The sequence below is a fragment of the Lagenorhynchus albirostris genome, chromosome 7 (genome assembly GCF_949774975.1).
Source record: "Lagenorhynchus albirostris chromosome 7, mLagAlb1.1, whole genome shotgun sequence".
Lineage (NCBI taxonomy): Eukaryota > Metazoa > Chordata > Mammalia > Artiodactyla > Delphinidae > Lagenorhynchus > Lagenorhynchus albirostris.
The window spans coordinates 13534440-13550428 of NC_083101.1; the positions used below are offsets into that span (position 1 = coordinate 13534440).

General features: G+C 51.1%; 1 protein-coding gene across 3 annotated transcripts in view; it reads right to left on the reverse strand.

Annotated features, from left to right (window-relative positions):
- Positions 1 to 15989, reverse strand: part of GSN (gelsolin) — a 56756-nt gene that overhangs the window by 13974 nt on the left and 26793 nt on the right. Inside the window, exons 1-6 of one of the 3 annotated variants that reach the window (XM_060154467.1) lie at positions 13587 to 13739; positions 11885 to 12089; positions 10784 to 10938; positions 5215 to 5376; positions 3251 to 3400; positions 1995 to 2084 (exon numbers count right to left, since the gene is read on the reverse strand). In XM_060154467.1, coding sequence (XP_060010450.1) covers positions 1995 to 2084; positions 3251 to 3400; positions 5215 to 5376; positions 10784 to 10938; positions 11885 to 12089; positions 13587 to 13694 — 870 coding nt within the window. In that variant the 5' untranslated portion in view covers positions 13695 to 13739. Of the gene's footprint in view, positions 1 to 1994; positions 2085 to 3250; positions 3401 to 5214; positions 5377 to 10783; positions 10939 to 11884; positions 12090 to 13463; positions 13503 to 13586; positions 13740 to 15989 lie in introns of those variants that run through there. The other 2 variants (XM_060154468.1, XM_060154469.1) reach the window with 2 other exon arrangements.

Consider the following 15989-nt stretch of genomic DNA (forward strand, 5'->3'; position numbering starts at 1 on the left):
GGGTTCGTGCCCTGGTCCGGGAAGATTCCACATGCCGCGGAGAGGCTGGGCCCGTGAGCCATGGCTGCTGAGCCTGCGCGTCCGGAGCCTGTGCTCCGCAACGGGAGAGGCCACAACAGTGAGAGGCCCGCATACCGCAAAAAAAAAAAAATAAATAAATAAAAAAATAAAGATCGATAATACCCAGCGTTGAAAACACTCTGGGTGAACAGGCACTTTCAAACCCGTGATGAAGGTAACTAGGGAGCCCTTCTAGAATGCATTTTAGTAATACATATCAGAACTCTAAAAAATAAGTGCTCCACATTTATTGAAAACTTACTATGTGCCAGGCACTGTTCTAAGCAATTTATGTAATTTATATAATTTAATCACTTCTACAATTATACAACTCCTTTAATCCTTAAAACAACCCTGTGGTAGTCCTAGTAGTATCCCCATTTTATTCACAAGGAAACCAAGGCACAGAGAGATTAAGTAATCTGCACAGCTAGAAAGTACCAGACCTGGGATTCGAACCCAGGTAGTCTGACTCCAGAACCGGTAATTTTTTTTTTTTGGCCACATCCTGAGGCTTGCAGGATCTCAGTTCCCGGACCCGGGATTGAACCACAGCAGTGAGAGCCCAGAATCCTAACAACTAGGCCACCAGAGGACTCCCAAGAACCAGTATTTTCAATCACTGACTCTTTATTCAGCCTATGACCCAGCAATCCATGTCTGGGAAACTCGCCTAATGCCACACTTCGCCCAAGTGCACAAAGAGGGACTGTCTGCAATCAGAAAAGGTGGAAACATTCTAATGTCCATCAAATAGGGATCTGCTGAGATTCCTACATTCCTAAAATAGAATACTACACAGCCGTTATAAAGGACCATGTTACAGATATTCCTGACCACGTCAAGTGGAAAAAAGAAGGCCACAGAAAAGCATGAATCGTTTGGATCCATGAATATCAAACAGAGATGGAAAAATATATGTAACTAGACACAGAAAGCTGTATCTGGAGATTTCTTTACCAAAAGGGTAACCATGTAACCATGGTAACCCATGGAGAGGAGAGGAGGCGAGGTTGACTTTTGTTTTTGAGTGTCGTTACTTTTGTAATTAAAACCCATTTTTAAAACAGTACTGGCTACCTTAAACTAGTGAAATTGCACTGACTCGTATTTTCTTCTTATGCTCCTGAGAACTGCTCAGTACTGTTATTTACAACGCGTATGTGTTACTTTAGTATCAGAGTAAATGTCAATAATGTGGTTTTTCTGTGGTCGTGATGAGAATCTTCACCTCATGTTGTTGTTATTTTACCACAAACAAGCCTAGGGCACAACATGGGTGTCACAGGCCCAGAGGCCAGAGTTCCCTGGCTCAGAATCAGCCTCAATTCACTTTTTTTAAATCACAAGAAGGCAAATTCCCTGGCGGTCCAGTGGTTAGGACTCCGTGCTTTCACTGCCGAGGGCGTGGGTTAAAGGGAACTAAGATCCCACAAGCCGCACAGCGCGACCAAAATAAATAAATAATAAAATCACAAGAAGAAATTATAAATAAAGTCATTAACCATAACCTGCCCCTCAACACACACACACACACACACACACACCCCACACACACTTTTGTACTATTTCCCTGTATTTTCCTACAACACTCCCATCAGTTTCCTCTGTGGACCCCCGGAAATCCTGAAAAGTTGACTCTACTGCCCTTCTCCCCACTTTACAGACTAGGAAACTGAGACCCAGCGGAGAACATGTGCTGCCCAAGACCCCACAGATGAATGTGACGCACATGTGTCTGCAGTCGCTCGCACGCCCTTACTCCCGGGGCAGGAAGGCAAAGGCAGCAGGTGGGCGTCTACTGGAGGCGTGTGGAAGCCGAGTCCCCCCACCCCACCCCCACGCATGCTTTGCTCAAGGCCCCGTGGCAGCGGAGCTCAGGAAGACCAGGTCTCCTGACCCAAGACCCAGGGGCCAGCGCAGCTGAGGCTCACCTTGTAGAGCTTGGCCAGCTTGCGGTTGGCTGCGTCCTCCTTGGCTGTGTCCTCGGTACCCTCGGGCAGAGCCGGCTTGGGACCCAGCACCTGCAGGAGAGGGAGACACGGAAGAAAGGGTGGCGGTGAGCTCCTGGCAGCCTCCTCCCCCAGGGAGGGGACTGAATTCCTGAGAGAGCTCCCTCCCCAGGCAGGTAAGGACCACGTGGGCGTCCATCCACAGCGACCTTCCACTTAGGGTAAGGTCCCCTCCAGAGACATCCTGCATCTCTTGACGTGTCTCCTGTGTGCAGAGCTCAACCAGGGCTGCCTGTCGAGTCCTTCCCTCCTTGTTCCTTGTCTCCAGGAGCTCTGTGCTCCTCTGCCTCCTGGACAGTCCTTCAGGTATTTATTCTACCATTTCCTCCTAGCCTTCTAAGAATGATAAACAGAGCTATGAATACCTTCCACCACATGCCTTTAACAGACCTCATTTCATCTTCGCACCCATGCTGAGAGGCACAGATTATCACTCTCGTTTCACACGAGAGGAAACTGAAGTCTAGAGAGAAGAAGTACCTTGTCCACACAGCTATAAGGTGGCTAAGTTGGAATTTGAACCCGTATCCCTGTGATTTTAGAGTCTATTTTCACACCTCCATTCTGAGCTACCTCCAACCTCAATGGCCCCAGCTACTGCCCCTCTCAAGCCATGTTTGATGTCCAGGCTCCTCCCCATAATAATCACCTTCTGCTCTTCCTAAAAACCAGAACTCAACAGCCCCGGACAAGCAGGAGACAAGTGGCACGGAGCAGAGCCCGTGGTCTCCTCCTTTTCCTGGTGACCTCTGCCTCTGTTGATATGTCCTCAAAGCACAACGGCTGACAATGCCATCATGCAATTTGATGAAATGGGCTATAAACTACTAGGAATGGTCAGAAGGGGAAAGAGGGGATTGGGTCTCCATTGTCTCTTTCTGACCTGGCTCCAGCACCAGGCCCACCCTCGGAAGACGCCAAGACCCTCCTTCTCAGCTCCTTTGGAGGACCTAGCCCTCCCAGTGGGAGGGTGTGGCTCACAACCCCGGGATGTACCAGGTCCTGGGATTCCAGCCCCACTTCTCAGGGGAGTCTGGGAGTTGTCGGGGAAGCTGCTCTTCCAGCTTGGTGGAAAAACAAATTCACCTCAAAACTGCCTGTTGGATGGAGGAAAGAAAGGAGCCTCCTGTCCCTATTCTCAGCCCCACCATGCACTCCTGGGATGTGGCCGTGGGTACCTGGAGCATCGCCTCCGGCTCGGAGCCCTCCTCGGACACGTGCACACGGGCCCGGCCATTCCGCTCGTTGTCTCGGATGCCCTTGGACAGCTCTGTGGCCTTCAGCCTCTCGAAACGGTTGCTCTTGGAGCCGCACCACTGATAGATGTCCTGTAAGACAGGGACCCCACATAAGGCAGTGCCGCATATAAGCCCTGCCCAGCGACATGGCAAGGAGGGAACTATGGGGGCGGGCGGTGAGCTCACCTTGTTCTCTGCTTGCCCAGGTGACAGCCGGTGGAGCACACACATGCCCACATCCAAGCACAACAGGTGTGATCTGTGTGCACCAGGGTAAGTGAGTGCATGATTTTGGATATGTGTTTTTTCACAGGTACCCCTACACATAGACTGTGTATAGAAATGTTTGCCTGCTGGTGGGAGCAGAAATTAGTACAACCACTTTGGAAACCCATTTGGCTGTACCTTCTAAAGCTCTGTATACCGGTATCCTATGACTCAGCAATCCCTCTCCTGGGAATACACCCAACAGAAGTGCATGCATACATCCACCAAAAGACCCGTGCAAGGATGTTCAGAGCAGCACCACCTGGAATAGCCCCAAACTATCCCAAGTGTCCGTCAACAACAGAATGGATCAATGAACTGTGGCATATCTGCCCAATCAGTTCTTATATAACAAGGAGAAGGAACAATTTACAACTAAAGGCAACAATACGGATGGATCTCAGAAAGAAAATGTTGGGCAAAAGAAGTCAGAGATCAAAAGCAAAGATTCCACGTACATGAAGTTCAGAAACAGGTGGAACCAGTCTATGCTGTTGGTTGAGAGAGTCTGGGAGGATGGTTATCCTTGGGGGTGAAAGGATGAGAAGAGGACAGACGGGGAATTCCCTGGTGGTCCAGTGGCTGGGACTCTGTGGGGCCCACTGCAGGGGGCACGGGTTCCATCCCTGGTCAGGGAACTAAGATCCTACAAGCCACGCGGCCAAAAAAAAAAAAAAAAAAAAAAATCTAAGAAGAGGACAGATGGGGCCTTCTGGGGGCTGGTGATGTTCTGTTTCTTGATCTGGGTGTTAATTACACGGGTGTGTTCACTCTGAAATCTATAGAGATGCACACTCAGGATTCACACACTCTTCTGTGTACCTGCTACACTTTAATAACCGCTTACACTCAGTGTGTGCCTCTGTTTGCATGGACCTTACACCACGTGTATATATGAGGTTGGGTGTAGAACATCCGGCCATGTCCTTCTGCAGGTACGAGTATATGTGGATTTGAGAAGAATGTGTACAAAGCATCAGTCAGTAAGGTGGGCCTGGGTAAGTGCAGCCCACACACGTTGCCACATACAAGTGGGCATGTGCAACTACACGGATGACGTGCACATTGTGGGTCCCTGAACAACATGCCCAAGTCTCCATGTGTAGGCACTCATCGTGATGCCATGACCACGCCTGCTGGGCAAGAGCTTATAGTTTTTTTTTTTAATTGAGATATAGTTGACTTACAGTGCTACATAAGTTTCACGTGTACAACATAGTGATTCACAATTTTTAAAGACTATACACCATTTGTAGTTGTTATAAAATATTGGCTATATTCCAAAAGCCTATAGTTGCTGCACATGCGCGCCATGTATTTGCAAGTGAATGACTACGTGTAAAAAGGTACACAAGATGTGCACGTGAACATGCCAGGGAGTCTGTACGTCAACTGAAGCCAGAGTGCGCTGTGTGTGAGGTCTGTGTGCGGGCATATGATGAGTCTGAGTCTGCACGCCAGGCACGTCTGCACCCAAATCTCTGCAGGTATGTCTGACTGCTACACAGAGCATGTGTGTGCATGGGGGCTGCTGTCTCTGTGGCTTGCCCTACTTGTTCACGTGGATGCGTCCCCCTCCCCAGAGTCAGGCCTGGAGCACCTCAGTGGCCCCTGGGAAAGGGGAGGGCACAACTTACATTGCCCAGGTCCAGGATGAAGCAGTCGCCATTGTTGAAGCTCTCCCAGGACACAGGCACCTCGGTGCCGCGGGGCACACGCCGCCCTTTGACCTGGAAGAGTCTCTGCACCACCACCTCATTGGGTACCACGTGCTTGAATCCTGATGCCACGCCTCCTTTCTGTTGGGTCAAGGAGACAGCGTTAGTCCACGGGAGAGCGTCTGGGTAAGGGATAGGGACGAGTTGAAGGAAATTCTGGCCTATGCACCACTGGACTTCTAGCAGATTCCCTACCCACTGCACATTGCTGCCACCCCTTTGAATCTCGTACTCCACTAACAAAGACCACTGGGCCCACTTTCCTGGATCAAAAAGCTTCAAACATTCCTTTCTCAAAAGCTGCATTTTCTAAGGGATGTTCTAAGGAACTCTAATCCCCCAAATAATCTGCAAGGAAAGGATTCCATGATCAAATAAGCACAAGGAATGCTCCTTACTTGCTCCCTGACTGTTACATCATGTACATCCACATAATAAAGGCTCTGGGAAGTCCTCTGGTAAATAAACCTGCTTGCCTTTTGTTTTAGAGAATATTTCCCTGCCTTATTGAATCAAGAACTGCTTTTCTCCTCCTCATCCTGCCTGTAGCTCGAGTGTTCTGCAAAACCCACTTTCAGAAGCACTCACCCGAAGCTTTCCCATCCTTCAAGGCTCTCTCGGTCTCCAGCCGAGACCATTCCCCTCCCTCCTCTGATGCTGCTGCAGCAAGTCCCACCCAGCTGTGCCTTCAGAGGCAGCTGTGGGTAAACGACAGAGCACTGACCTCAGGTTCAAGTCCCTGCCCTGCCACTACAGTGCTGGGTGACTTTGGGTAAGTCTCTTTCCCTCTCTGAGCCTCAGGCCTCTCCCTTTTGAAATGGTGACAAAAGCCCCTGCTGTGCCACCTTCTGCAGTCATCACCAAGTTCCAGGGAACTTCAGGAAGGATTCCTGGCAGCGGTCAAAACTGCCCTTGGCTCAGTAGAAAGCCAAATAAAGTGGGCTGGGCGTCCTCATTAACAGTTCCCAGCCCCAGGTGCTCATCGACCCCAAGCCCCAGGGATGTCAAGTCAGAGCTGCGAAGGTCCTTATGAGCTTCCCGTTTTATGCATGAGGAAACTGAAGCCCAGAAAAGTGAAGTGACTTACTCAAGGGCACTCAAAAAGCACGCGGCAAAGCTAAGGAGCAAAACCTTGCCTCCTGTTCCCAGTCCGGCACTCACCTCCCTGCTCCACACGTCAAGGGCCACTAAGGCCAGAAATGTGGCCATCCCCTCCAGGCCCCTTGCTGACACCTCAGTTTGCAGAGCAAAGCCAAGTCTGATTTGCCGCACAGAGTCCATGAGGGCAAGGGACAAAGGGAGTGAGTATAATTGGGTTCCTATTACGTCTACACGCAGTAAGCAATATAGAAGTGGTTGTGAAATGATAATGCCCACTCTGCCGGGCATTTTGTATGTGCCATCTATGAGGGAGGTGTCATCATCCCCAACTTACAGATGAGAAATGCAGACGCCAGAAGTGAAGAGACTTGCCTAAGATCTCAAAGCTAGTAAATGGTGGAGCTAGGATGCAAACCCAGGTGTAACTAAATTTGTAAGGGCCACATTTTCCCCCAACATCAGGTTTTCTTAGAGCAAAGGTCCCTAGGGTCACCCAGGATGGGAGGCAGGAACAAACCACTGTTCAGAGCAAGGTTCTTCAAGTTGAAATGTTTTCCCTGTTGTGAGTGGAGCGCCCTCTGGTGTCCTTTCTTAGTACTAGCATGAGGCCTTTCAAGAGCATCCCCTCGGGGCCCAGCAGGGTGGCCAAGGTATTCGCAGAGCCTTTCTTTCCACCTGGCTTCAGGGACCCTCCTGCTGGGGAGCAGGTAAGGAAAGGCAGCTGGGGAAGAAGATGCAATGTCCCGTGCTCACCTGGTAATGACCGCAGAGGCTGCCACTTACTAGGCCTGTGACAGAGGCTGAGGCACCTGCTTTATGGCCATGCGGTGTGGTCCCCACGAGCCCCTGAGGTAGCAACTCTCATTACCCCCCTTCACAGGCATGGAAACTGAGGTGAAAAGAGGTTCAGCCCCGTGCCCAGGGTCCCAGATAATTGGTGTAAGTTTTACCCCCAAGTTTGCCCTTCTAGGGACCAGCCTTGCCCAAGTCTGCCAGCCCAGGAACTCCTGAGTGTCTGTGGGCACCACTGACCCTGGAACCTCATTCATCTGGAGGTACAGAGACCGTGGATCTGAAAAGCTTTTCCAAAAGGTGCTGAACGGACACATGGACCATTTTCATGGATTCCTCAGAGAGGAAGAAATGGGGAAATGAGGGAAGAGAAAGACCCTTAACTTGTAGAAATACATCTCTAAAATATTTTACTTGTACAAGTGTGCCTTTTATTTTTTATCAAAAAAATAGAAACTTTCTTTTAAAAAAGGAAAAGTGTTGTTCAATGTCATAAATCTTGGTTCCAATAAATTCTCTGTATATGAATTTATAAATTAAAAGAATACTTGATTTCTAATGAGTATGGACAGGCATTTCCTGATTAATTAACTCCTCTAATCTTACTGATCTGGGAAATTAGACTTAGAAAGATTAGTTAGCAAAAAAATAAAAGTAAGCTCTTAGGAGACATTAGTGGATCTCCAAGTATAAGGGGCAGGACTTTTTGGAAAGTTTTACTATTTTTCACTATTTTTACTTTAATCTTTAGGATTGATTGTTGCTTTCTATGGTCTAATCATTAGGTGGGCAGAGATTGGCATCAAATTATTTAAACAAAATTTAATAGGATATTGTTTTAAAAGCCACTTTCCAAATTAAAGTGATGATATATCTACATATACATATATATGTATAGATTCTATATCTATATATAATATACACATCTATACGTTCATATAGGGACTTCCCTGGCAGTCCGGTGGTTAAGACCCTGCACTTCCACTGCAGGGGGCATGGGTTCGATCCCTGGTCATGGGGAAGGTTCCACATGCCGCGCGGTGCGGCTAAAAAAATAAATAAATAACATATATGTTCATGTATATAGAGAGAAAAATTATGTACCATTTGGTGTATATCTCCACGAGTAGAATCATGGGGAACTTTTACTTCCTAGAAGCCATATTTCTACGTTTGACATTTTACAGTAAGCTTGTGTCACACTTGCAGTCTGAAGAAGGATAAAAGCTATAAAGATCTACATTTTAAAATATGTTATAAAACAAAGAAAAACCTACTGATTGGGGCTGGTCCCCTCCACCCTCTAAACTCAGGGTTCCTCATCTAAGAAACAGGAGGGAGGACAGGAAGGGTTCAAGTGATTCTGTGAGTTCCCATTGCGTTCGGGAGCTTCTAGGACTCAGGCCACCCCAGACTCTGCTTGAACCAAGGTTTTCAAATAATGCAGCCCTGTGGGGTCTTTAGGGTTCTGTCTGGGAGTCAGGAGGAGGAGGAGGGATCAAATGCAATGACTTGAAAGATGTGGAGGTCACAGAACAGGACAGCACAGGCCCCGTGAAAGCCCTTTCCAGCGGCTCTCGTCCCCTCCCTGCCCCTTCTCACACCCCGAGGACGGAACTGGCTCCAGGAGCAGGCTTTCACAGAAACAAGTCTTGCGTAACAAGCTCTGCTCCTTGGAAATCTATAATTGATGAGGGCGCCAGGCCGAGAACCTTGAACTGGGCCTGCCAAGTGCAGGGGCGGCGGGAGGACTTGCAGAAGGTGGAAAACAGGACTGGCTTTGGACCTCACATTTCCACCGAAAGCCAGGGCCTCTCAGGACTGAAGTCCCAAATCCAGGCTTGGGCTGGGAACCCATCCCCTGGAACATTCCTCAGAGTATGGTCCAAGAACATCTTGGAAAAATCACCAGAGGGTGAAGGAGGCTTGCTAAACATGCAGATTCCTAGGCTCCATCTGAGCTAAGATCAGAGACCAGGGAGTCTTCAAATGTCCACTCTGAACTCGTTCTGTGCGAGGCCCTTCACACCTGGGTTTAAATCCCAGCTCTGTCACTTACCAGCTCTGTAAGCTGCTTAACTTGTCCACAAGTTAAGTCACTGCTATCCAGAGAGCAACAACAAAAAGCAGGCGCTGTTGCTCAAAGGGCTTGATAACTATTTGCTGAATGAATGACAAATATGTGAGAGCGCCCACCTGGAGGCACAAGCAGGGAGAGGGGTGGCCTTGGGACCTGAACCAACCTCTCTGACTCCTGATCGAGTGTCCTTTCTGCTTTCTGTTCCAGGAGCTGCAAAAAGCCCTGGTCCTTCTCCAAGTCCAGGGACTGGGTCCCAAGCTTCTCACCCCTCCCTCCGTCGGTACCAGGCCCCCAGAAGAGGCTGTAGAAAGAAGGTAGAACTGGACAGCTCCGCAGGAGGCACTGTGGGCGTGGATGTGGCTGACAGGGGTGCTGGTAGGCTCCAGGGACTCCAACCCTGCTCCACCCAGCGCAGGGCTGAGGCCCTGTTCCCACAACACACCCTGCCCTCTGCTATCTCAGTCTCATGAGAGCTTTTCCATCACCTGATCCCTGATGTGTCAGCTGAGCAGACAGCGTGGCCACCCTGCTAACACAGACACCCCGGAGGCCCAGAGATGGATGATGACTTCTCTAAGGTCACACAGCACATCGGCAGCATAGATGGGGCTTAATACCTATCCTAGAACCCTGCTCATGAGAAGCAGGTGGATGTAGTGGGAAAAAGCTGGGAGTCAGGAGATCTGGGTTCTGGTCCTAGCTCTGGGACTGACTTGCTGTGTGACCCTGGACCAGTTGCTTAACCTCTCTATGCCTCAGTTGCCCCTCCCTCTCTTAAAATAAGAGATTTGAACTCTGACATTAAGACCATCAAAGCTTATGATCCCCTCCTTATCCTGACCAACGAGAACCCCAGCTTCATAAAACTACAGCTTTCCAGGAGCCCTTCCAAGGTGCCAAGCTCTGTGCAAGGCATTTCCCAGCTATGCCTTCACCAAATCCTCTCCCCAGGCCCAAAGGGCAGGTACAACTGGTTCTCATGTAACAGAAGAGGAAAGGGAGGCTCAGGGAGGCCAAGCGGTTTCCCAGACGTCATACACAATACACGGCACAGCCTCTTGGGGCTTCCAGCTTGCTTTTGCTCAGCCCTACCTGGCTTGGGGCTGGGGCTCAGACGCTTCAGAGTTCAAGTTCAAGGGGGATTCTAACAAGCAGAAGGAGAAATGTGATCAAATGTGTTTCAAATACCTAACATAGGTCCCTCTGTTGGCAGGCTCAAGCCCCGGGAAAGCAAGGTTCCCACCCATGGCCCACCCCTTACAGCTGGGGCTAGGAAGACCACCCTGTGAAGTGATGGAGAATTTTCTTCTCTCAATTTAATAAGAAACCAGAGGCTCAGAGAGAGAGAGTGTGATTTGTCCAAGGTCGCGCAGCTAGGAAGGGCCCAGAGCTAACCAACTCCAAAGGCTGAGCTCTGACCCATCTGCCCACATCACCAAACAAGACTGAAAGATGATGGATGGACCTGAGTGAGCCCTGCCATTGGTGCATCTGTCCCTGCTGCCCGGCACCCACCTTGTACTTGAGGCCGTGCTTGAAGTAACCAAGGAAGGTGGCAGACTCGAAGCCCTGGACCTCACGGTGCTGCACAGCCCGACCGTTCAGGTAGTCATCCAGCTGCACGGTGAAGATAGCAGCTGCCCCGCTCTCATCCTGGCTGCATTCATTGCCTGGGGGACATCAGAGCAGCATGAGCCGGGCTTCTGTAAAGTGGCCCCAGCCTCCCACGGAGGAGGAGTCTGGAGCCCCCAGCAGTGCCCTGGCCTGGCTGTAGAAGCTGGGCAAGCCCCTGCCTCCTATGAGCTTCGGTTAATCTATCTGTATAATGGGGGAGGTGGGAGGCTGACTCCAGGTCTCTAGGAGTCCTCCCAGCTCTGACGCTTCCCCCTGCACTCACTCTCAACCTTCCTGAGCACGAAGTCAGGCCAGGGAGCATCAGAAAACCAAGGCACAGGGCTTCCCTGGTGGCGCAGTGGTTGGGAGTCCGCCTGCCAATGCAGGGGACACGGGTTCGTGCCCCGGTCCGGGAGGATCCCACATGCCGCGGAGCGGCTGGGCCCGTGAGCCATGGCCGCTGAGCCTGCGTGTCTGGAGCCTGTGCTCCGCAACGGGAGAGGCCACAGCAGTGAGAGGCCCGCGTACCACAAAACAAAAAACAAAACAAAACAACAACAAAACAGAAAACCAAGGCACAGTGAGGGGGCAGGACTCACAGAGTCACACAGCAGAGCTGTGGCAGGGCTCCAGGCTCCGACTCTGAAGGGCAAACTGGAGTGTGACTGGAGCTGTGCAGGGGGTCCAGGGTCCCCAAATCACCTCCAGTCTGTGTGCCATAGTGGCTTGTTTAACCCTCACAACAGTCCTATGAGGTAGTCTAGCGCAATCATCAGGTCCACTTTACAGAGACACTGAATATCTTGCCAGAGGGCAGAGCCGGGGTCTGAACTCGGCCAGGTGGGCTCTAGAGTCTTGGGAACATGTAACCAAGGGTCTGGCACACACTTGATGCTCAATAGTCACTTAATTCCCGTGGGCACTTCCTGGCGACCACGCCTCAAAGGTCTGTGCTTTACGGCAGAGGGGCTGGGATGGGGGCTCGGGCGGGGCCAGCCTCACCCAGCCAGTAGTGGAGGTCGTACTGCAGGTTCCCACTCCTCAGCTTCACCGTCTTCAGGATGACATAGGCATCGCCTGTGAAGAAGTCTCCGTAAAGTTTGCGGGGCACAGGAACCAGGTCGAACTTCTCCACACGCCAGATCTGCAGGCCGGGCTCCTTCCCCGCCTTGAGGAACTCGGGGTGTTCCACCACCATGCTGCTGGGCTGCAAGAGACGGGGAGGAGCCTGAGTGAGGGCAGGAGCCTCGGCGGGGAGAGACCCCACCCCGGGGCACGAGGGAGGGTGGTTTCCAGCACCAAGAGCATCTCACTTGAGCCGCTGACTCTCCCCACCCCGTTCTATGACCCCTGCTCGACGAGTGAGCAAACAGGGCAGAGTTTAGGCTCCAAACCCTGTCCGTGGCCAGCATCTGTCTCCCCTCCTCAGCTCCCTGGTGATGGGGGGACAGAAGGCTCTCTCTCCCTTCTCTCTTCCTTTCTTAGTGCCAATTAGATGCAACAGTCAAGGCGCAGAGAGGTGAAGACGGGGACCCCCAGCTAGGAAATGACAGAGCAGGAATTGGCCCATGCTCTAAGAGCACGAGCTTTGGGACCATGGGGAGACCCCTCAGATGGCAATGGTAAATCTAGGGGTCGCCAGGGGCTCAGTTTGTTCCCTTCCAGCATCCTCAGTGGTCCTCAGAACTAGAAGGGTCCTCAGAGAGTTCATTATCCAACTCCACCCTGCAGACAGGAAAATTGAGGCCCCAAGAGGGGAAGGGGACTAGCCTAAGGTCACACAGCCTGTCTGCTTTTGCTCTTTGGAAGTGGGAAGATTTCCCATGCCCCAACCATGTCCATGTCCACACCTCCAAGAAGGGCCTAGATGACTGAGCCCAAGTGGCCTCCTGCGCTGTCTGCCTCCTCCCTCCTGCCCCCCAAACCCCACCCCCCCAAATTCCATTTCTTGGAAAAGGCGAGAGGACGCAGCCGGGGTCTGCAGGAGCCTGTTGGAGATGAGGTGGTCAAGGATGGGGGAAGGCCATCAGGCATGCACTGGGGCTAGACATGGAGCAGAGTGGGATGGTTAGCTTGGAGTCAGAGGGTGGAAATCAGCAGGCGCAGGTCACCTCGGGCCGGATCTGGTGGAAGAAGTCAAAAACACAGATGGGAGAACTCAGGCAGAGGGACGGAGAACACAATAGGACAGCAGGAGTGAGGAGAAACCAGACAGGGCAGAGGAGGTACCAGAGAGGCGAGAATAAATAACAGGAAGGACGGTAAGCAGGCGGAGGTGAGATCATACAGGGAAGAGGGGGAAAATATTGAAGAGGCAGAGAGAAATTAGATGAGAAAGAGGAATCTGAAATGGAAGAAGAAATCAGAAGAGGGAAGGAGAGAAATGAGGCAGAGGGAAGGAGAAATCAGGCAAGGAAGAGGAGAAATCTAGGGGCAGAGATGGGTACGAAATCAGAAGGTAGCACCGAGGGAAAAAGAAATCCGGCCAAGGTGAGGTTAGCCTCTAGGGAGGGAAACAGCCAGGGCCCTGAGGCTCCCACCCCCATCCACCGGAGCCCCGGAAGCAGCAAGAGATACTTACAAAGCAACAAAACAGTTTTTCCATTCTAGACCTGAAATACTCCCCTTTTCCTAGCGCTGTATCTGCAAGAACTTACAATAGAGAGTTACTCCGGGAGCCCCCCGGGGCCCCCCGGGCACTCACCCGCGCCTGGGTCACCCCCCGCGACGCGGTGGCGGCGCGGGCCGGCGGCGACAGCGCGCACAGCGCCAGGACCAGCGCGTCCAGTAGCGCGGAGCGGTGCGGAGCCATGGCAGCGACGGCGGCAGAAGACCTGGGCGGCAGCCTCTGCCTCCCCAGTCGCAGACCTTAAGTAGCCGCCCGCCCATCCCGCCCAAGCTGGGGACCGCCCCGTAGGGAGGGCGTGCGGCAGGGCTGGGCCCCCGCGGGCCTGGGAAGGGCGGGGATCTGGCCTGGATTTTAGAGACCTCGGGGTTCCCACCCGGACAGATCCAACTGGGCGTGGCCACCCCTTCACCCCAGGTCAGGGGTGGAGACCAAGCAGCAGGCGCTAACTCAGTGCACACTAAATGGGCACACGTAAGAATGGCAGGGAGTTCACCCATCTTAGCCTCCTGTGTGACCCATGCAAGAACCCTCCCCTCTCCACCCCTAACGTCTCCGGCAACAAATCCCATGAACTAATATTTATTGAAGGTTTTCCACTTCATATGAAAACTGACACATCCCAACATCCTTTACAGACTGGGTACCATCGACAGCCCCATTTTAAAGAGGGGAAAACTGAGTGCAGAAAGGTCAAGCAATTTGCACACTACTAGGAAATGAAAGCCAACATTTCACTCCAGGTGCTCTGAGTGGACGACCCACTTAGGCAGCATGTGGCTGTCACCAGCTGAGGACACAGTCCGGGGGGCTGACCTTCACTGGACCCTTGAACAAGCCAGACAGAGAAAGGCAGGCAGATCTCTCAACTTCTTGGATTGCAGGTTCTGTTTTACTCAAGACTGCCCGTCTTTCCTTCCTTTTAAAAAAGTTTTTATTTTGTAAAAGGTTGTTTTGATAAAAACTTAAAGTCACGTTATTTATGCAAAGTTTTGCCTCTCAAGCCCACTTACACCTTGGGGCAACCAACCACTTCTATCTTCCTCCTTCAGCTGATTTCAGTGTTTGGCTTCATGTCTTAAATAACAAGCCCTTGTTGTTTGGGTCTTTTTCTTTTTTTTTGGGGGGGGGGTGTTAGTTTTGGTTTTGTTCTTGTTTTTTTCAGTTTTAGGTCCTATTGGCTCTCCCTGGGGAAGTCAAGGATTCAAGCCTCTTGCCCTTCTCCCAGGCTCCCTTCCCATCTCTCACTCTCCCACTGGAGGCTTACAGTCAGTCACTGGGTTAGAAGTGCTATTCGAATTCACCCAGGCCTGCTTCCCACCTTCTCCAGCCCCTCTCTTCTCCCTCTCACTACTCTGCCGGGCCCAGCTTCTCTATTTCCAAGTTCCCTTTGCATCCCAAATCTCCTCCTTTCCCAATAACAGGGAATGCAATGACAGGGAAGAGAATGCAGAAGCTGGAGACCTGGGTTTGATTCCCACGTCCACTGTGTGTAAGTTACTTTCTTCTTCTCTGCCTCAGTCTTCTCATCTAGTAAATGGGTATAAAGTGGTTGCTGAGAATTAAACCAGTCTCTCTGTGTGAAAATGGCCTGGTCTGACAATTAGTAAATGGGAGTTCCCATCCCCCTTCCCCACGAGCTTTAGTCATCCACACCAGCTCCTCCTGGAGCCCAGTTTCTATCTAATCAGGCTGAAGTTTGCCTTCCATCACACACAGCTTCCTCCCATTTAAGATGGACTGTGGGTCAGATAAAGGGCTAAATGAACACACACACGGAGAAGACAAATCAGACTGCAGGGATTATAAGAAAGCTTCATGGACAAAGGGACTTGTGACCTGGGCCTTGAAGGACAGGGAGGAGGGAGGTTGAGAAGAAGAGGCATTCTGAGGAGGGAACAGCATGGGCAAAGGGCAAATGCAGGCCACATGCAGTGACTAAGGAGGGGTCCTGTCTCAAACACAGGAGCAAGAAGAGATGAGGCTGGAGAGGGTGGCGGGGGTCACAGGGGCCTGTGTGTCACACTGAAGAGTCTGAATTTTATCCCAGTGTCTGTGGGGAACCACAGAGAGATGCCTGAGTTCTTGAAGCCCTATGTCTAGTCCTGGGCCTGTAGAGCCTGCAGTGAATCAGCTCTGGCCTAAATTCAGAGAGCTCTTCCCTCTCCTTAGGCATTTCGAGGGTTATAAAAAACCCACAGTTCTCATATGCTCTTGATGGAAGTATAAACCAGTCTCCCCTCTCTAGAGAGCAATTTATGACTACAAATTCGAAACACATATTGCAACAACAGTGCCATTTCCTTCAGTATCACTTGCAGAGGAACGTGGAAATATACGTGCAAGGATGTTCACTGAAGCATTGTTTGAAGAAAACTGGAAAGGACCCAAGTGTCCCGGTTAAACAAATTATGGAGCCGCCATACAACAGACCACTCTGCAGCTGTGAAAAAAGAATAAGCTAGTGCGGACCGTCCCTGG